Source organism: Pinus tabuliformis, chromosome Q (genome assembly GCF_031772625.1).
Source record: "Pinus tabuliformis cultivar Carrire ecotype Pingquan chromosome Q, CPIR1, whole genome shotgun sequence".
Classification (NCBI taxonomy): domain Eukaryota; kingdom Viridiplantae; phylum Streptophyta; class Pinopsida; order Pinales; family Pinaceae; genus Pinus; species Pinus tabuliformis.
In genome coordinates, this window is record NC_142296.1 from 970,722,354 (window position 1) to 970,744,211 (window position 21,858).

At 37.8% G+C, this 21,858-nt stretch overlaps 1 protein-coding gene across 7 annotated transcripts in view; it reads right to left on the bottom strand.

The window, feature by feature from the left end:
* LOC149222715 (protein MULTIPOLAR SPINDLE 1-like) overlaps positions 1–21,858 on the bottom strand; it is a 368,061-nt gene that overhangs the window by 305,144 nt on the left and 41,059 nt on the right. For 5 of the 7 annotated variants that reach the window (XM_089385595.1, XM_089385598.1, XM_089385593.1 and 2 more), the window contains exons 2-3: positions 2,907–3,216; positions 2,534–2,596 (exon numbers count right to left, since the gene is read on the bottom strand). In XM_089385595.1, coding sequence (XP_089241721.1) covers positions 2,534–2,596; positions 2,907–3,216 — 373 coding nt within the window. The remainder of the gene's footprint in view (positions 1–2,533; positions 2,597–2,906; positions 3,217–21,858) is intronic. The other 2 variants (XM_089385594.1, XM_089385597.1) reach the window with 2 other exon arrangements.

Here is a 21,858-nt window from a genome sequence, read left to right on the forward strand (position 1 = left end):
GTTCTTGCATGTCCAACCATACAGATAGTCCACATTGAAGCAGAAGGGAGCTGAGAAGCTCAAAACCCGTTTTTATGGACCATATAGGGTGATCAAGCGAGTTGGGGAGGTGGCTTATGAGCTAGAGCTTCCACCAAGAAGCAAGGTGCATAATGTGTTCCATGTATCTTGCCTGAAAAGGCCTTGGGACAGCAAGTTACAGCTGCAGCAAAGTTGCCACCCTTGGATGATGAGGGTCATTTGATTTTGATACCTGAGGCCATATTGCAGGAGAGGGAGAGAAGGCTCAGGAACAGGACTATCAGGGAGTATCTTGTCAGGTGGAAAGATTTACCAGAGGAGGATGCTACTTGGGAGGGAGAACAAATTTTACAGCATCCAACATTGCAGTTTCTTGAGGACAAGCAACATTTGGGAGGGGAGGATTGTCATGTCCCCAATTAATAATTTTGCTAAAGAAATTCTCAATTTTGCAATTTTGGCGATTAATATAATATTTGGTAAATAAAACTTGGGAGAAATAAGTTGTGGAGGCTCAAATTTAGATTCGATAAAAAATAAAGGTTACACTTAGGAGAAAAAGGAAAAATTAAAGTGAAGTTAAGTTGTGGGGGTCACTTAAGAAGGAAATCGAACTCCCTAGGAGAAATTGAACCACATGAAAGAGGAGTCAAGCAAGGGGGTCGAATTGGTGGAGCCCACAAGGATGGTTGAGCAACAATTATAAAAGGAAGGGAAAAGCCTCATTTTTGGATCATCTTGGCATTTCATTTTCAGAATTGGAGAGTTTTCTTGAGTTGCTTAGCCAAGTCAACCAATGCTATTTAGCACAAGGGATTTCCAGGCAGAAATTCCAGCGCTTCTTTAGGGGACTTCGAGTGCCACTCAAGAAGAGAGATTGTGGGTAGATTTCAGTTTATTGTGTGGGATTTCGCAATATTTTCTTCAGCCTGTGTAAGTTTCTGGAGGACGCAGTGGAGGATTTCGCTAGGGTTTGAGGAGCTAGAAATTGTTGTCTTCTAGGCTGGCTATTTTGTGGATATTTTCCTTTGAGAAGGACGAGTTGATTTTGGGAAATTTCCAGGCTGGAAGTGCTAGAGATTTGTGGGCCAAATTTCTTTTCTTTGGGCCTGCGTTGGGATTTATTGGCTAATTTCTGCGCAGGGGCTGAGCAGCATTGTTGTGTCAGATATTGGAGCTGATTTTGGCTGAGAGTTTGAGGAAGGAATTTCGTGGGGTTTTGGAGGAGTTTCCCTTTGGGAAAATTGTGCATTTTACTGTGGATCAATTTCTGTAGCTCAGTGGAAGATTGAGAGGGGGGACTACACACAATTTTTGGGGCTTCAGTGACTGGTGGATTCAGCTTGATATTTTTCTGGGTTTTGTTGGATTGGGTGTGAGGAGCCTTCTCCTAATTTTTCAGAATTTTTGGAGCATTATTGAGGGATCATTTCAAAGTTTGCCTCCAGCAGCAACAACAACATAAATTTTTTGGGCAGTGCATTTGGACAGATTGGGCCTATTCCAGTTGGAGTTTGCTTAGATATTCACCTGGGTATTGCATGCTTGCAGTAGCAAGCCCAGGTTCTATCATTCTACTCCATTGTATTCAGCTCCAAGAAAAATTTAATAAAATGGCTCAGATTTGTTGCTACTATTCTATGATTTACTGATCTATTTCTGCTTGTGTAAATTGTGCTCACATGGTTGGATTTTCTTGTTGTAGCTTAGTGCATGTTTTTGATATTCATTGTATTTCCTAGTTTGGGATATTACAAACATATTCTGGGCAAATCTGAGAAGGTTGAAGTTTTGACTTGACTTGACTTGAGGGTTGTGGACGAGGTTTGACCATAGCTTGATCAGTGTGATGTCATAGATGACTAGCAACATTATATGTATCTCTTGTTGAATTGAAGAATTTATATAAGAAAAAAGTTGTTGGGTTTTTCCTCCAAGTGGGTTTTCGTAGGGTAACTCTTGTGTTTTCTTTGTGCATTGTGTTCTTTACTGTCTTTATGGTTTATGATTGAATTTCAAAAGTGTAACTGCTTAATGATAAATTGGAATGGTTAAAAGAAGATATATATTATTAGGAGTAATTACCAAGTATTTCAGAAATACTGTGCTTGTATCTATTGCGCTTGAAAATTCAACAAAGGGAAGTGTGCAATTGAATTATCATAAGGGTAATTCCAAGGGAAGTGTGCATGTCCATAAAAATGTCCCCCACATCTGCTTCAAGCCAATGAATATGAACCATAATCTATCATAGGCATCTAAAAACCTCCTCATAGGGGTAACAGAAAGCAGTGTGTCCTTTTCTAAGATTTCATTATATGTCTTAACAACCTTACAACTTATTTGTAAGGTTGCCAAGATACCTTCAAATCTAGTATGTCAATAGAAATACGTTATGAACATCAAAAAGAAACAAAGCAATAGCAAAGACCAAATCCACTCATTATTACAATTACAATAATTTCTCATGACACGCTAAAAAAGCCAAAGTATGTCAACAAAATATTCATACCATTGGGTAGATAGCTTCCTGCACTTGAGTCCTTATGGTTCTTCAGTCTCTTTGTTAAATGAACTGAAAAATAACAATTATGAGACATTAAATGCATGGTGATCATGCCAAGATTTGACACAAACATCCAATATGGGGCAAATTTGTCATTATCTATGATGTTGTAATATACTACTCTTCATAAAATAGCTTCAATTTTTATATGCAAGTTGATTTTATGGTCATTGATAACTAATAGTGGGAAACTTTTAGTCATTCATTTGAATGTTGAAAATGTGGCACAAAAATATATGAACACAATCCTCTTAGAGAAGTAGCAAACAACTAAACTTTCTACTAAATATAAAAATTCAAGAAAGTAATTTCATCATACCTTGTCTTAGAAATTGGCGAAACAAAACTTGGTTAATACTATAAGTATCTCTTTCCACATTTCTAACTTGTCCTTCTAAACTCAATTTGTCAGAATTCTCAAAGAAGTTGCACTTGCATGAAGCAACTTGTGGAAGCATCTTCGATAACATGTCATCTATCCATGATGTGTTAAAATTTGTAGCCAATAACCAAAATTTCATGTTATTTGCAACTAAAAATCTTGTTACATTGTCATAATTCAAATATACACCTTGGATTTCTTTGAGATCATGCTTAAGCTTGGCAAGTTTGTTCTTTCTTTCCTTTGCCTGTAAAAGAAAACAAAGTCATTAAAGTGTGAACTTTACTATAGTAGAGATCTTCAAATGTCTTGTTCATAATGACAAAGTAAAAGAAAATGTTGCAATGGAGTTGCTCCTCCTTCGACTATCAACAGTTTTGTCAGTTAGATTATAAGTTCTATATTACTATAGAGAATTTGCAACCTAGGAAATGGAGGAGAAAGCATAGAAATGCATCAAAGACTACTAATATGTAATAGTGGTAATTGGAGATCAACAAAAGCAAACATTTCAATATCCTATGTTAAAAAAAATTGTTCAATAGAACACATAGTCAAATGATATATGCCAAGGCCTATAAGTTTTGCATTAATTTCTGGAGGATACACTGGGAGAAGACAAAAAATACAGTCATTTATTCATTTCCTATAAGTTTTGCGTTCATTTCTGGAGGATACACTGGGAGAAGACAAAAAATACAGATATTTATTCATTTCATTTGTGCACATATTCTAATTTGAACGTATTCATATCAACATAAATGAATAAGCAAGTATCTCTAATAATATTCACTATAAGTCACAATTTCACGATCCTCCCTTGTTATATTTTCTTCCAAGAAAACAAATGATCACAACTTTCATCTTCCCTTAGGTCCCTTGCACAAATTCTAAAACAACTTGTCTTCTCACTCAAACTCGTAGAGCATAATCAAAGGACACTTTTGGTCAAAACAATTTCATTTATATGGGGTTGCGGTGCAGCTTTAGTGTCTCAACACCAAAACGGACTCTATCATAGGAGATCCAAAGTTGAGTACCAAATATTTTGAAAAAACACAGTGCAAAGGATGTATAAATAGATGCATAGATATCAAAAGGCAAGATATTCTCTTACATGAAATGATTTTGAGAAAGCCTTTGAAGGAGTTGAATCAGTTGATTAATCTTTCAATATTGACATCCTTTCCTGGCTAGATTTTGGACCCTGATTTGTGGCTATGGTTAAGACATTCTTCTCTATTGACTTGCCTTTTCTGTGAATGAATTCTGCCTTCTCAAATAAAATTATTTTGAACAAATTTATTTGATATGGGTGCTTCTAACCCCTGACCTATACATGCTATCTACTGATGCACTGAGTTAGTTACCTTCTTGATGCAGCCAGAATGCAAAGGCAAGTGAGAGTGATTAGCATACTTGAAGGGGAAGTGTTAGATAACCACTGCATTTATGATTCTCTCCTCTCGATTCAGCTATCTGCTGATTTTTTTCAATCAACTTTGTACTACTTGGATATGGTTGTGTTGTTGTAGCGGTCATTATTAGTAATTAGAAATCTGATATCTTTCTCACCAGAATGGATGTTGCGCGAACTTGATTCACTCATCCTTGGAGGCAAGATAATGATCTTCAGATTGTCAAGTGTTTGGGAGTTCCTTTTGGTGTCAGCAATTCCTTAGTTGACATGTGGGATTGGTGGCTCCAAAATCTGCAGTGCAAGCTTCAAAGTCAGTATTTTTGGGATTTTCCACTTGCTAGTAAGCTTATAGTGGTTAGAAAATCCTTCAAGAGAGTGCTGCATACTATGTGTCTTGTCGTTCCCTTCCAATACTCAATTTGGAAATTGGAAAAATTACTATGGGATTTTTTCAGTCAAAGATTGGGGCTTGTTACCTCCTGGTAGGTACCCTATATATTTTCAAGATAACACCACTGTAAGACCAGAGAGTTGCAAGTCCCAAAGTACTGTAAGCCATCTAATGATTATGTATATAGTGTACTACTTTATGGTTGGCCATGCCTGGTCCCTTTAGTCCCCACTCTCAATTCATTTCGTCTTGGATAGGATTGGAGCCTTTGAGATAGATCTGTTGGGACACATGGTTTTTGGGAGCCATATGTTTTGTAGGTGTGATCACACTATGTAGGGCTTGTCCAAACCATGTCTTGAGCACACCTATGTCTTTTCTACATGGTTATGTGTCATGGAGTCTATATGCATCTCATTTGACCGTGGTACAATATAATTCAGTTCTCCATGTGGCAGTCACACAATGCACAACAAAATTCACATTTCCCAAGGCACTTCACAGATCCTAATGCATAGGGTTTCCAAGTCCAAAATTCAACAAGGTCTCATTTTATTTAGCATGATGCATACTTGATATGCCATGTTGAAATTTTGGCAAAAAGAGGATACTTTATGCGAAATTCAATTTTCAAAGGGAGACGTGGGCATAGTAATGCATGAGTGAAAGGTTGCCAACAAATTTTATGTTGCATGTGATGCATGAAGCTTCCTAATGTTGAAACTTGAAAAATTGGGGTAGCTCTAGGATGAATTTCCCATGAGAAACCCTCTTCCCCAAAAGAAGCCCATTGTACCCCAAAAGGAAAATTCAAATTGGTCAAAAGAAAATATTATTATGTGGCAAATATATTTTATTATGAGCAAAATTTGAATTTGTGAAATTTTCACTATTGCAGCAACTAGAAACTATTCTTCTAATTGAATATTATTATGTGTAGTTCATTTTCTATTACAAACAACGAATAAAATCACTACTGCAATTTTCACCAAAAATAAAATGAATTGCGAAAGTAAAACTGGAACTAAGAAAATAATGCACACACACAATAAAAATGACAATTATTTTTTGACAAATGTCCCCAAAAAAACCCAATGTGGGAAAACTAGTGCAGCAGATGAGGGTTTTATTATTATTATGTAGCAGTGAAATTTCTAAGTACAATCTAGATGTCAAACTGGTAATCCTCGGCAAAATAATTTGGCCAAAATTATTGAGGGAATTTTTTCCCTTCTCCACAAGCAATCCTACAACCAATTGTTGCTCAAAAACTAGCCCTGGAATACCTCTGCGCAAGCCTTTGCACTACCTCTGCACAACCTATAACTCACACTGCCCGGAATTACCTATGAATCAAATGTCTTGCCTGTTGCTACTGTTGCAAGAGATTCTCAGGCCCTCTGGAAATTATCCTGGCCTCTGGCAACTGAATCGACCTCCTCCTCAGCAAAATCGAACTTCCCTCTAAAGTTGCCTACGCAGCCTCTAGTAGAATAACTCGACCTCTTTGTTGCTGCCTCTCCAGAACTAGAAACTCCTCTGGAATTCACTTTTGCTACCCCTTCTCTGTCTCTGCGTCCCTTCTAGCTCGAACTTTTCTCCCTCGCTCAATCGCTGCAACTGGGTAGCTTGATCTGCCAAGGAACTCGACCTCACAGTGTGTCTATCTTCACCCCAACACCCTACTGTTATACTCTCTCTTTGGTGAACCAACGACCATAATTAGATCCCCATCAACGAATACGATCATCTCAAACTCAATCCCTATGAGTTTCTAGAGCATTCTCACCTTTCTCAATTAATTGTTGTTAATTAATCACTTTTCCTAAGTTAGACTTAGGAAATATCTAATTATTGATCAATTAACTTAATTGAGCCATCTCTAGGTGTTTTCTCCTAGAGCTTTTTCTACGTTTGGATATTTTGTGTTCCTTAGCCTCTATGGCCAAAGTCAAGGCTAGAACACTTGTCTAATCCTAAAAAAACTAACAAAATTTATGGTTCCCTCTAATTCATGTTGGCTAGCCCTAATAGTCATGACCCTTCATGGAGGATCAACTATATATTGGCAATGACTCTACCTCATTTGAGATAAGACATTTGTATGTCTTTGTGGATCAAAGAAATTTGTATGTATCTGTGGATCAAAGAAATTTGTATATCTCTGTGGATCAAAGAAATTTGTATGTCTCTATGGCTCAAGCAATTTCGCTTATCTTCTATGGATTGGACGAGTTCTTATGGCACCCATCTTCTATGATTTAATTTTGGGCATACAGTGGCTCGCTTTTCTTGTCATTTATATGGTTCCATGTCTATGGATAGATTACTATGGCTTGCCTATCACCCTGTGGCTCGCTATGAGGCTCGGGTTTGTGGGGCTTTGCTCTAAGGCTTGGGTTTATGCCTCACACTATCACTTTGAGGCTCGCATCTATGATCTTTGTATATGGCTCAATGATCTTTGTGGTATGGCCCACATTCTGTTGTGATATGGTTTGCATTTCTCTGAGGTAAGGGCTCATATTTCTCTATGAACGAGGCCTGCATTTCTTTGCAGTATGGTCTAGCATTACTCTATATGGCTCGTTATTGAATCCCTATGGCCCGCTACATACTCCGTGACTCAAATCTCCTTCACTGTGGTTTGAATTAACTATAGCACATGTACATATTCAGTTGTTTGATTTAGATGCCTCACTATGTATAATCTCTGCAATCACATAAGGTTAATAACTTTGTATTGATGCTCTATTCTCTATTGATAAGAAAACTATATCTCTATAATGCAAGAAGTTTATAACAGTTTTGTGATGTTACAAGTCTACAACTTTATGATGCATAGACACTATTTCAGTAATATGAATTTTCCTATCTCTGCAAGAAGATTACAATGATTTGAGTAGTCTCCTATCTCAGTGATGCAATGACACATGATGATAACCTTGCTCTCTTGATAGCTATGATACATAATGGCATCTACCATTGTCCGTATGATAGTGGTGATACACAATGTATAATCTATGATGTATGATGACAGAGATATATATGTTCAACCAATACATGTGAGAGTAATCTTGGCAAGATACATGTGATAGTAATATTGCCATGATACATGTAAAAGTGACCTTGCTTATGTTACATGATGATAGTGACATGATGAATGATGCATAACAGTGTTATAGTGTCCATGACGTGACAGTATGGCTGTGATAGTGACCTTGATGATAACATATTCTTGATGACAGTGATAACATGATGGATGATAAATGTGACAGTGTCTCTATGGTAGATGTGATATTGTATATGACAATGATATGATAGCAGCTCTCTTGGACTTGTTTTGTTCAGTTCACAAACGAAGTTATGAACTGACTTGGGTTGGCCCTAGGAGGCCTGATGTGATTGATGCATATCATTCTTATTATATTTTGTATCTCACCTACACTATTGATGAATATCAAAGAAGAAAAAATTGGTTGGGTTTTCCACCTTATGGGGTTTTTCCCTGGTCTCTGACCTAAATCCTAGTGTCTCTATTGTGCATGTTTTTCTTATGTTGTTTCTCACTGTTCTATTGCATTATTGATGTTATTGTTCTCTCTACATAATTGCTAACGATAATATGTTGTTATGGGGTGAATGTAATGTGAAAATGTTGAAAAAGTTTAAAATTGCAATTATCTACAACAGAGAACAATGTAGCCCTAAAAATTAACACCTAATACAAATGTGCAACATTCCAAGCCTAAAAGGAAACCAACTTTAAATTTTAAAATGCCATGCAAGCAAAATCGACCTCGTTTCTAGCTTACACGTGGAAAAATTCGAGTGGCCTAGGTGTAATGCCCTAGGTCCAAATTGGTTAAGTGGTAGCTCGATGGAATCCCCAAGAGGTGGACCATCTTCCTCAAAAAAACGTTGGGCTCATCTTGCAAGGTGTTCTCTCCACAAGCCAATTCAATGGACCAATTAACATGCATGCAAACTCACACATGTGAGTCAAAGGAAGGGTCAAACTAGTCATTGGAGCCTCCAAAGCTAGTCATTGGGCTAATACTCATCTCATCTAGCTCGATCAAGGTAAATCAAGCCACACGTGGGATTCCTATGCCCCAACGTTGACTCTTCAAGCTAAGTCAAGCGTCTTTGTGGGTTAATTAAATATTTTAATGCATTTAATTATTTTCACATAATGACTTTTCAGTCTCCAATCTTGTGGATGACAAGCCGAAAAATATTATTTTTGGAGAGGGATCTACTAGCCGTTGCAAAATTTATGTAAGGCTAGACGATTTACCCAAATACATTATTATTGAACTACGAGTTCAATCACACCATTCAATGAAATTATATTTTCTAAATTGCAAGCAATTTTTGGATTGATTATTCTATGCGTGTTCTTCTTAGCATGTTGTGATTGAGTTTTTCATAGAATAGATATAGTATTTAGTGCTTCTAGCCTTCTAGATTACTGTGAAAATCCCTTGAATTGCAATAACTAGAAATTTATTCGTCTAACTAATTAATTATGTAGTTTATTTGCTATGGCAAATAACGAATAAATCACACTGCAATTATTCACAATAAAATTACGATATGAAAAATAAACTGGAACTAAGAAAATAGATGCACACACAAAACAAAAATTGAAACTAATATTTTGGGACAATAGTCCCCGAAAAATCCCCAAAGGGAAAACCGATGCAGCAAATTAGGGTTTATTTTTATTATGCAGCAACAAAATTTGAGTACAATATCTAGATGCCCAAACTGGCAATCCTCCAACAAAATCTGGTCGAAATATTAGTGAGACAATTTGTCTCACCCAGATATTGATCTTGCTCCAAAATTTGGCTTTGTTTGGGCCACTCGAAAGCCCTTGCGTCAGCCTCTACACAAGCCTAGCAAGGCCCTACTCGCACTGCCTGAGGAACTACCCAGAATCTGTCATTCTACCTAACTCTACCTCTGGAGATGACTCGCTTGGCCTCTTGGAAGTTTTCCATCCACTATCACCTTAATCAACCTCCTCTTCTGCTTAATCGATCTGCCCTTTGAAGCTTTTGTGCTTCCTCTAATTAGCCCCACTGAGGAAATAATGCGGCCCTCTTGTTGCTGACTCTCCAACACTGAAACTCCACCAAAAATCATTGCTACTACTCCCTCTCACTTCTACTTTCCTTCTGGCTCGAACTCTGTAATTGGATAGCTCGATTTGCCAAGGAACTTGCTCTCCCTGTGTCTCACTGTTGTGCTCAAGTGTTTCTTCTTCATCCCCATCGACCTGCTCTTATAATCTCTCGTTGGATCACCAACGACCATGATCAAATCATTATCAACGGCTAAGATCATCTCAAACCTAATCTGTGTGAGTTTCTAGAGCTTTCTCAACTTCCTTAATTGATAACTATTAATTAACCAATTTTCCTAAGTTAGACTTAGGAAAAACTCAAATGGTGGCTAATTAATTTAATTAAGGCGTTTCACAAGTTTATCTCGCAAAACCTTTTCTGGGTTATGAAGATCTTGTGTTCCTTAGTCTCTTAGACACAAATTGAGACTAGAACACCTATCTGAAGCAACAAAATCTAACACTCCCTCTTAGCAAGGAAGGTGTTCTCTCCCATAACATTTTCCCTCACGTTGTTGATGCCTGACCTCTGTAACATCATGTCATTCTCCATCAAGCTATTGCGCATACTTTGATTCATATGCTAACCTTGTAGTTGAACCATCCTGCATCTACGTTGTTGTTGACACTACATTGTGCCATCCTATATTGCTGCCAACTCTGCTCTACAATGCATCTGGTCTTATGTTGTTGTTGTTGCTGCAACTACTGCAACTAAGAAATAATCTACGGATCCACTGTGTCCCCATACTAGCTCTGCAACTGTCTCCTGAGTCTCTGAATGCAACTAGTATTTGTACTATCTATTGAGCAACTGTCTACATCCAACTCTCTGGGCCCCTCTAGTAACTGACTGCGCCTATTAACAATGATCCTCTAGCTACTAAAAAGTGTGGGCCCCTATAGCAAAGGTATTGGTCCTGTTGCAGCAACTAGAACTGATCTAACTGATCTCCTTGCTGCATCTGTACTAGACCTTGCCCAATCCTACAACTCTGAATTACTAGGCTCCTCCTCCATCTGGAAGTATAACTGCTATCAAAGCAAACTCCTCCAACCTAGAGGTTAACTCATCTATATTTGTCGAAGCTTATGTCAGTTGCTCCCCCTTGTCCTTCTTCTTGGAACACTAGGTGTTGTAGTGACGAAACTCACCACACCTAAAGCATTTTATCTTCGACAGATCTTTCTTCTTCTTTTCTCCTCCGACTGGGACCTTTCTTTGCCTTTCCTTTACTAGCAAGGGCTACATTCTCCTCCTTCTCAACCTTCGGCCCTTTGTTGTTGTTGCTAGTAGTATCCTGGACAAGATTGAGCCTAAGCTCCTCTTCTGTGAAATCACTCCATAGGCGTTCCCAATCAGCCTTTTTGTCTCATCCAGTAATTCCTTGAACAAACATGGCCCACTTTTTGATAAACCCATTTATTTTTGTTCGCACAAGTTCACTTTCCTCTAGTTTCTCCCCTACAACTACTAGCTCATCTCGAACATCTCGAATTCAGGTGAGACGTGAAGTTATGCCTTCACCCTTCATCATCTTTGCGGGCCTCAGCTTCTCCTTTAGAACCATTTTCCTATTCTCAGATGGATCTTGGTATAACTTCACAACCACATCCCACATCTCCTTTGTTATTGCTTACTATGCAATGTGTGGAACAATATGATCTCGAACTCCATCCAAGACCATCCTCTTGGCTTTGGCCATATCCTTCCTATACTTGTGGAACTGGATGGGGTCTGTCGGTACAGCTATGGTTGTTGTCATGAACTCTTTCAGGCCATGCTCATCCGACAGGAATAGCATCTTAGCCTTCTAGATACCAAATTCCGAGGTTCTGTCAAGTCTATATTGATCCCTAAGACCTGCTACGGCCATCCCTGCAAAACTCAAAAACTGGGAAATAAACAAGAGCCTCCTCCCTTTCCTACTCGACCACTCTCTGCTACTCGCACTCCCTTTTGGAATGTGCAGATCTACTACTGTTTTCCTCTAGATGTCCTTCTTCGATCCTCACACTACTTGCTACCTCAACCGGGAAACTCGCTCAACATTCCATAAGTCCTTCTCCAAAATCTGGCACACGATCTGTTGCTCCTAAAGTTCACATTAGCTGACTGGCAAAACTGCTACGAACAACCGTAATTGGAAATCACGGATCTCCTCCTGGAAACTGGATCTGGAAACCCTCTGAGAAATTCTAGAAATTTCTTTTCCTCTGTGTGCTTTTCTCTTCCACCTAGCGCTAATCTATTGTTGCTAAACTAGCTGCAAATTAACTGCGCCCAAATCGAACTGACTGATCTGCTTTCTGGAATCCACTATCTAGAAAATCCACACCTATAAATTTCTGCTCCTAAGGTTAATCGAATTTTTTCTACTGGCTGCAACTGAAAATTGAACCCTCTACCTCTGCAAATTCGCACTTCTTGGTGATCTATGTAGATCAGAGAAATTTTCTTAGAACTCCCTCTGAAACAACAAATTTTCTCCCTCTCACTACTGAGCCTCTGATCTGATTTTCAATGCTCTAATACCATGTGAAAAATCCTTGAATCACAATAACAGGAAATCTATTCTTCTAACTGATTAATTATACAGTTTATTTGTTATGGAAAATAACGAATAAATCACACTGCAATTCTTCACAATAAAATTATGTTGCAAAAAAATAAACTAGAATTGAGAAAATAGATGCAGACACGAAATAAAAATTGACACCAATATTTTGGACAATAGTCCCCAAAAGAATTTCGAGCTAAAAACTGATGCAGCAGATGATGGTTTATCTTTATTATGTAGCAGCAAAATCTGAGTACAATATTTGGATGCCCAAACTTGCAATCCTCTAGCAAAATAATTTGGACAAAATATTAGTGACACAATTTGTCTCACTTGGCAACTGATCCCACTCCAAAATCTGGCTTTGTCTGGGCCACTTGAAAGCCCCTGTGTCAGCCTCTGCGCAAGCCTAGTGCAAGCCCTACTCGCACTTCCTGAAGAACTGCCCGGAATCTGTCATTTTGCCTTACTCTGCCTCTAGAGATGACTCACTTGGCCTCCTGGAAGTTTCCCAGCCACTAGCACCTGAATCGACCTCCTCTTCAACTGAATCGATCTGACCTCTGAAGCTTTTGCGCTACCTCTGCGCAGCCTGACTGAGGAAATAATGTGGCCCTCTTGTTGCTGACTCTCCAATACTGAAACTCCACCAAAAATCACTACTACTGCTCCCTCTCACTTCTACTTTCCTTTTGGCTCGAACTCTGCAACTGGATAGCTCGATCTGCCAAGGAACTCGCTCTTCCTCTATCTCACTGTTGTGCTCAAGTGTTTCTTCTTCATCCCCATCGACCTACTCTTATAATCTCTCGTTGGATCACCAACGATCATGATCAAATCGTTATCAACGACTAAGATCATCTCAAACTCAATCTATGAGTTTCTAGAGCTTTCTCAACTTCCTTAATTAATTACTATTAATTAACTAATTTTCCCAAGTTAGACTTAGGAAAAATTTAAATCATGGCTAATTAATTTAATTAAGGCGTTTCGCAAGTTTATCTCATTAAAATTTTCTGGGTTATGAAGATCTTGTGTTCCTTAGTCTCTTAGACACAAATCGAGACTAGAACACTTGTCCAATGCTACAAAAACTAACAATTACTGCAAGGTTGTTGGGTTGATCCATTAAAGGGAAACGAGTTACATGGACGGAGAGATCAAGGCCCCAGACCTCATCTCACCTTTGTTGGCATTAGTTACTAATTAAACCCCAAGTGTTGGACAAATATTTATAGGTGGTTACTTCAGTGATGGTAAACTTCTATTTGGTTCCATAGTTGACCCAGGAGCTAAGACTTCTCCACAATGAAGATCTTTCTAGTAGGATCCAAAGGCTCGTACAATTATTCTAGACTAGATTGGGAATAACAGACACCATACTCCAATCCCATTCTCTAGTCCAAAGTGCATAATTGACAAAGAGAGGATTGTGATCACAATCTGACACTCTACAGGGTAAAGTAAAGCCAAGGTAAGCCTCGCTAAAACAACCATATATTAAAAAACATTCAAAAAAAAAATATTCTTTGTTTTATAAAAATAAAAAACACAAGAATATTTTCCTTTTCCTTTCCTTGCTCATACTCAAAATTTTATCTTACTAGTTGGTATATCTCTAGGGTTTGAGCATTAGATTTGTTTCATATCCAAAGATATTTTATCCTATAGTTTTTTTGTCCTTAAATAATATATTTCACAAGAGTTTTGCACTATAGTTTGTTATAACCATACTTTCAATAGATCTGGCAAAAAACCCATTGAAAGGGCTTATCAAAGTAAGTATTTTTAAACAAGAACCTCTTTGTTTTATTCCAGATTTAATTACATAGCATATCATTAGGTTTTTGGAATAAAAATAAACATAATAAAGTTATTTTTCTTGTTGGAATATTTTCCTAGGTTTGGACCTTTGGGGGTTTTGACCCATATTTTCTATAAGTGGTTTCCCGATTGCTGAAAACTTTAGTTTTACTTATAGAATTGAATTTCTAGGCTATTATTATTGTCATTAACTTGTTTCCCAAGCTTCTCATCCATAGATCTACTGATTTTGTGGGATTTCACTCTTGTGGGTGGCCTCATCGGGCATATTAGCTTGTTGGTTTTGTATGTTTTTTAACAGTTTTGTGTTGAAAATTGGGCAGCTTCAGGATGAATTTCCCTAAGAGAAACCCTCCTGCCCCAAATGAAGCCCATCCATCCTAAAGAAGATTTCAAATTGTATACAGTGTTAATTTCTCTTAGGGCTTTATTGTTCTTTGTTTTTGACAATTGCATTATATCTTTTACACATAGAATTCACCCCACAACATTATAACATCATAACAACAATAGAAATTGTATAAAAAGAACAATAACATCAATACTGCAGTGGAACACAAAGAAACAAAGGAAGAAAAACATGCACACATAGAGACACCAGGATTGGTCAGAGACCAAGGAAAAACCCCACAAGGGGGAAAACCCGAAATTCAATTCTTCTTCTTCTATTAGATTTCATCAATTGTTCAGCTGAGATACAAAGTACATTCATAGAAAGATACATCAACCATACAACAAGATTACTGCTCACTGCTCTGAATCAAAGGCTTTTGCATACATCTAAATCAAGAATAAGAGTTTCTCTTCAGGGTTTCTAGAGACAAGGTCTCTGCATATATATCTCAGAGATGCCATACAATAGGATATGTAGGGCAAAGTACCAATCACTAACATAAGAGCCTCTATTGCCACAAATATCAATATTGTCGATGCCAGATCTACCACTGTGATGTCAATAATGGCATGATCCCAGAAATGCCATACTTACAACATTGCCATACTAATGGACTAATGCCACATACAACGCTGAGGATGCTAATAATCTAAAAGGATGCCAAACTCACTATGCATGGATACCATATATACTGTGAGGCAAAGGATGCCTTTAATAATGCAAAGAAAGACATAACGATGTCATATATAACTCAGAGGTGAGAGATCATTATTTTGGGAGCATAAGACTGACATCAATATAGAGATACTGGGAGCAATCATGTGTTCTCAAAATGTTGTTACAGTCATGCCAAGAGCCATACAGAGAGCATGAATCATGTACCATTACAATCATACTAAGAGCGAAGTTATAAACCATATCGAAGAGACCAGACCATGCTCCAGTTGTGCCAATTCGACAAGGGATGCAATGCCCATACATTGATGCATACACCATACAATGTGATGTGTACACCACACGATGTGATGCTAATAAACAATATGATGCCCATACCATACAATACGATGCTAATATATGCTCATGCAGTTTGATATCCATGATGATACCCAAAACTCAGTCTGATGTCCTTACAGCCCAAAACTCAGTGCTATATCCATGCTCAAAACATAAGCAATGCCTAGTGTAATGCGTTGCTCATACAACCAGAGTGATGCCCAGAGAAAATAGAGAGATGCTCAATGTAATGTGCTTAATAACGCACATATGTATTGCTAACCTTTATCATCCGATTATGTCCTGTGCGAGCCATAGAAACATTTACTCAGAGGTCCATGATCTATGTTCCAAAAGAGAGAGGTACAGACACCTTTATATTGATGATTCCATGAGAGAAAAGTTGTGTCCTTTAGAGCAGGCCGACTTACACATAATTTGAATTTCGAATTGTAACTGTTTCCCTCCAATAGAAGCTGACTTAAGGATCAAAAATAAAATCCATTTTATTTAATTATTTGAAACATACTCAAATTGTGGGCTAGCGAATTTCTCCCTAGCTGCCCAAAATTAACATAAAGGAGATTACTAATACATGGGAAAGCATTTATTTAAAATGGAATATATATTTAAATATTATTAAGCCAATTTGAATTTGGATTTCCCTCCATAAGTCGGCCTTAATTACAATTCGGTTTTGCCTTAATAGTTGTGACCTTTCGCACTTGCAAATAACTATAAATTGGGCCATGTCCTCTTCCATTCGATGCATGAAAAACTCGGGTTTATAGCTTGCATTAGCTTTATGGTGTTGATTTGAGGTAGCATCAAATGTGCTCTAGCCACAAAATTTGGTGGAGAAGTTGGGGCACATGAGATCTCCAATACCCAGAAAGGGTTTGGGCGGATTCTAAATAGATCAGGAGATATTTAAATTATTAATATTTTTAATGCAGTCCCTAAGTCTAAACTTAGGGAAAATAAAATATTAATGTGTATTAATATGAATCTGTGTTAGAGTGGTCCAGAAGACATGGATCAAGCCATATCTAATCTTAGTCGTTGATTAGGGACTTAATCTCGGCCGTTGAGATGTCAACAGGAAAAGTATAAGAGAAGGCTTGAGGGTCACTTAGAGAGTACACCAGATGATCAGTCATTCTATTCCCTAGAGTAAGGTTTGCTAAGAGAGATAGAATCAGTGATCGCGAGAGTAGCTGAGGGGCATTGAGTACAGAGAAACAAAGAAGGCATAGACTGTGTTGGGAGAGCAGTGCAGCAGCCAAGGAGGGTGACGCAGAGCCAAGAAGGGCTCATGCAGGGCCACACAGAGGCAGCCAAGTGCTGCGCAGAACACCAAAGGGACCAGCACAGCTGACACAGAGGCTCCCAGAGCTGATGCAGGGCCTCCTGGGGCTGACGCAGGCCAAGAAAGGCTGAAGCAGGGCCAACGTGAGACAGAGAGGGGCTGACGCAGTCTAGTTTGGGCAGACGCTGGGGTTGCAGAGCAGTTTTGTGCTGAGGAGTTGCCGGAAGGATTTTCCAGGGTTTCAGCCAGGAGATTTCTCTCAAACTGTGAGGTATAACTGCTAAGGAAATTCTCTGTTGGGTAGGCCAGTGTCGGCACCCAGATTGTACTCTGATATTGCTTAATAAGAAAACACTCAGATAGTTGCACCGGTTTTCCCGCATTGGGTTTTTCCAGGGACATTGGTCCAAAAATAATGGTGTCATGTGGTGTGTTTGTTCTTGTTTTGTTTAGTTGTTGATCTGTAATATGTTGAGCATGCGTTGGTGTTTATTTTCAATATTTACTTTGTAAATAACTTGTTAAAGAAAAATAACAAGTAGGTAGGAATAAATCAGAAAAAGTGCATGAAAAGTTTCTAAACTAAGTAAACTTAGAAACTTCAACATATGGCTCGCATATCCTTCTATAGCTCGCTTATGGCTTACAATATCTTTGTGGCACGTTGTAATCTCAGTGACTCGCATTCTCTATTGTGGCTTACTATCTCTGTGATACACTATTACAGTGACTCGCTTACCTCTGTAGCTTGTTTATTCTTCTATGGCTTGTTCTAATTGATGTGGATCATATTATCTTCTATGATCTTCCTGTGGCTCACATCGTTTATGTAGGTCACACTATTTGATGGATGGCCCGCTTGCTTTGTGATTCTATGATTCGCTCTTGATTTTCCGTTGCTCGCACAAAGCTTTGAGGGTCACATTTGTAACTTCATTGGCTCATAAATATGTGTCTCCTTGATATTATATATATATATATATATATATACACTTGTGGCTCGATGTTCTAGCTTGCATACCTGTCGTGACTCGTAGGCCTGCATTCTCTTTCTAAGTGGTTTCGGCAATCTATAGTATGATAGTAACCTATATCCTTTCATTCAGTATGACAAGGACTTTAGGATGATGTGTGACATGGCAATATGAGCTACAGTGAATTTATGACAGTGTATGTATAACAAGAATGCTTAGTATGGATGACAGTTTTGGATGGCAGGACTGTATGGTTATATGTCAGTGACTTTAATGTGATTCTTGATAATAATACGTAAACAGTGATATGTGACACAATACTTAACACTTGATGTATGAGGGCCATGATGAGTCTGTCCATTAGAAACATGTGACTTGAGATAGTAACCTACTTATGTGATGCATGATGGCAGTGACTTGTTCATACTATAAAATGATCTTCTATGGCACATTTGACAATGATCTATTATATGATGGCAGTGACCCTTGTTCTTACTTGATGAACAATGACATTGCTGACAGTATAGCAGTGATTTTGAGTAGCAGTAACCATGCATGGATGTAACCTTGGCATAACTCAGTATGACAGTAATCTCCTGTTATGACAGACAGTGATGCATGACATTGACAGTGATGTGACATGATCGTTGTAACCTTGTTATATAGCAGAAACCTCAATATGCCATACATGACAGTAAGCTTGACAGGACAGTGTCTTTGAAATGACCATATGACTGTGAGAGTTCTCTTGATGACAGTGATAGCATGATGGATGATAGATGTGACAATGTCGCTATGACAAATGTGATATTAAACATGACAGTGATATGTTGGCAACTCTCATGGACTTGTTTCGATCAGTTAACAAACGTAGTTGTGAACTGACTTGGGTTAGCCCTAGGTGGCCTGATGTGATTGATGATGATGTCTCATGATATTTGTACCTTTGTATCTCAGCTAAACATTTGATGAAAGATCTAATAAAAGAAGAATTCAGTTGGGTTTTCCCCCTTGTGGGGTTTTGCCCTGGTCTCTGACATAACTCCTGGTGACTCTATTGTGCATGTTTTTCTTCTGTTGTTCTTCACTGTTCCGCTACATTGTTGATGTTTATTGTTCTCTCTATTAACTGCTAATGATGATATGATATGGGGTGAATGTTATATGGAAAAATGTAATGTGAAATTGATCTAAAGTTCATAAATGCAAATATTTACAGCAGAGAACAATCTAGCCCTAAAATTAATATTTTGCAGGTCTGAAAGTACAGAACAAGAAGGAATTTGTCTACTTACAGCCAGTTATCCAAGGATAAAGCAACAAATTTATCTCATACTTGGTAAGGGTATTCATCACTCATCCTCTTATCGAAACTAAATATTTAGAGGTTTGTGTAATATTTTGTTTGTCGGTTTACATTATTTTCTACAGTGAATGTTTTTTTCCAAATCAGTAAAAAGTTCATTAACTTCTACCATCACCATAGAAACTATATTTAGGCACTAGTTTACTTATCTTGGTGAAGTCTTTCTTGTGGAGAACATGGAAACCAACCATAGGCTTTAATAGGAGTCAGGATTAAAGTGTACAGATTTGTGCAGAGCTAACAGTGAGCATTCATCCTGTGTGGCACCACTTTAGTTCTTTGAAAGGACCTTGTCAAGTCTGCTAAATGGTCAATAACATTTTTTGGCATCATTACCAGGGAACAAGTCATTTGGCCCAATTTCCCAATGGTGTATCTTGGTAGGTTTATTTTTTTTGTATCTTGGTGAGAGTATTAGTATTGCTAGCTTGCAGGATCTCACTTGACAACTCCATCTGAACAAAATACAATAAAGAGGTACAATACAAGATCAAACTCCTAAAGTAAAATTGTATTCATCCCTCAGCTTGAATTAGTTTATAGAAGAAGAAGACACATTAAGAGCTAGAGAGGTAAATAATCAAGTAACTTTGGAATCTCTTTTTGACTTAAGAAATTTATTCATTGAGTTAAATATGGATCTAATGGCTACTCTGTGGTTGACAGATGCATATAAACCTTTTGACTTTTCTACCATTGCAGGTCAACCCCATCATCTGCCAGACTCTTGTTGATTTCTTAATTCCAAAACTTGTTTTAATTCCTAACAAATTTTTATACCCAAAAAAATATTTCTGCAATTATTTAATGTAAAACACACTGGAATTTTTAACAGAAAATTAAATAGTGAAAGCACACACAAATGAAATCTTTCACATAGCAAATAACCCTCCAGGTACTCTTCACTTTTCTTATTTGAATAATGAGGGATCCCTTACTGGGAAACTGGCCCACAAAGAAAATACAGTATTTTTAAAGCAAATTTAGAACTTGGCAAATCCGCCCCTGAAAACCCCAATCTACAGCCAATTGAATCCTCCTCCACTCGTATGTGATGTCCCCGCCATCTTGAGCACAAAGACATCATTCCCACTGGCCTAATTGTCTCTTTTAGACTAGCAAGAGGGGAAATTTACTAAGGGGGCTAAGGAGTTTTGCCCAATTTTGATATTATCATTAATAAAAAAAAGGGGAAAAATAAGTATTAGTAAAAAGGGGCAAAAAGTCACTTAGAAAAAATAAGTGGTTCATCAATAAAATAATAAAAAGAAGAGTTCTAGAAGGATGGAGAAGATTCAACAAAGTCTGATAAATGGGGATGAGGAAGTCATCATCATTCTATCTTGTGCTTTCTCATTGTCATTGGATTGGAGCTCAAGCGAGTTTCACCTCGAGGGTTTCAATGTTCAAGAGAGATCCTCACACTAGTTTTGGTGGAATTCATTGCCAGCCTAGCTAGCAGCCATCCAATTTCAGTGGACACAATTGCCACCCTAGTTGGTTATTTCAAGAGATTGTTTGCATTATCTAATTGAGTTTGATTTGCAGGTGATATTCAGTACCAAGAAGAACATATTTTCCTAGAATATTGATTGTTTGCAAGTGAGATCGAAGTCTTCCATTAGAGGGCCGAATTGCTTCACACTTTCCACTGAAAAAGGCCAAATTCTATTGTCAAATCTGAGGGTCAACTTTTTTCTACTAAAGGCCGAAGCTACATTTATTCAAGAGGCAAAATTGAGGACCGAGTTTTATTGATTTGGATGTCGAGTTGTTGGAGTTCCGAATTATCACCTTCTGCCTGATTTCCCTCATTCTCCTAGAGGTCGAGTTCAGATTTCAGCCTATCACTATGGAAGGCCGAAATTATCACTCTAGGAGAAAGAATTTACATCTTCCAAAGAGGCCGAATTTCTCTATAAGGAGGGATGAATTGTGAAATTTTAATACTATTGCAATTCATTGGTTATTATTTTCCTATCAATTGATTATTTGTCTTCCGCAATTTCTTTGTGGCAAATGTTGAATAAAACACTATGCCAACTTCACAAAAAATAACTAAACCATAGGAACTGAGAAAATATTGCACACACACACAAATAATGAGCACCAATATTTTTGAACAAATGTCCCTGAAAAACCCCAATGTGGGGAAAACCAGTTCTACAGATGAGTATTTTTATTATTCTCCAACAAAATTCTATGATTGAAAATTACAACTATTTGTCGTAAATTAGCAAACCTCCGGAAAATTATTTGTCACTTTTGCAACTCAATTTGGCTTCCCGAAGATAACGTGCGGCCTTGACAACTCAGCCCTCTCTAGCAAACTCGCACTGCTGGAAAACAATCTCGATGTCCACTAGAATCAACTTCTCCTGGCAAACTTGGCTTTTCCTGCGCAAATTGTTCACTCTAGAAAATAACTCTTTGCTTTGACAACTCAGCCTCTCTACAGAAAAATCAATATTCCTACAAACTATGAAAATTCTTGTGAATAATTTCCTCCGACAATCCTGTCTT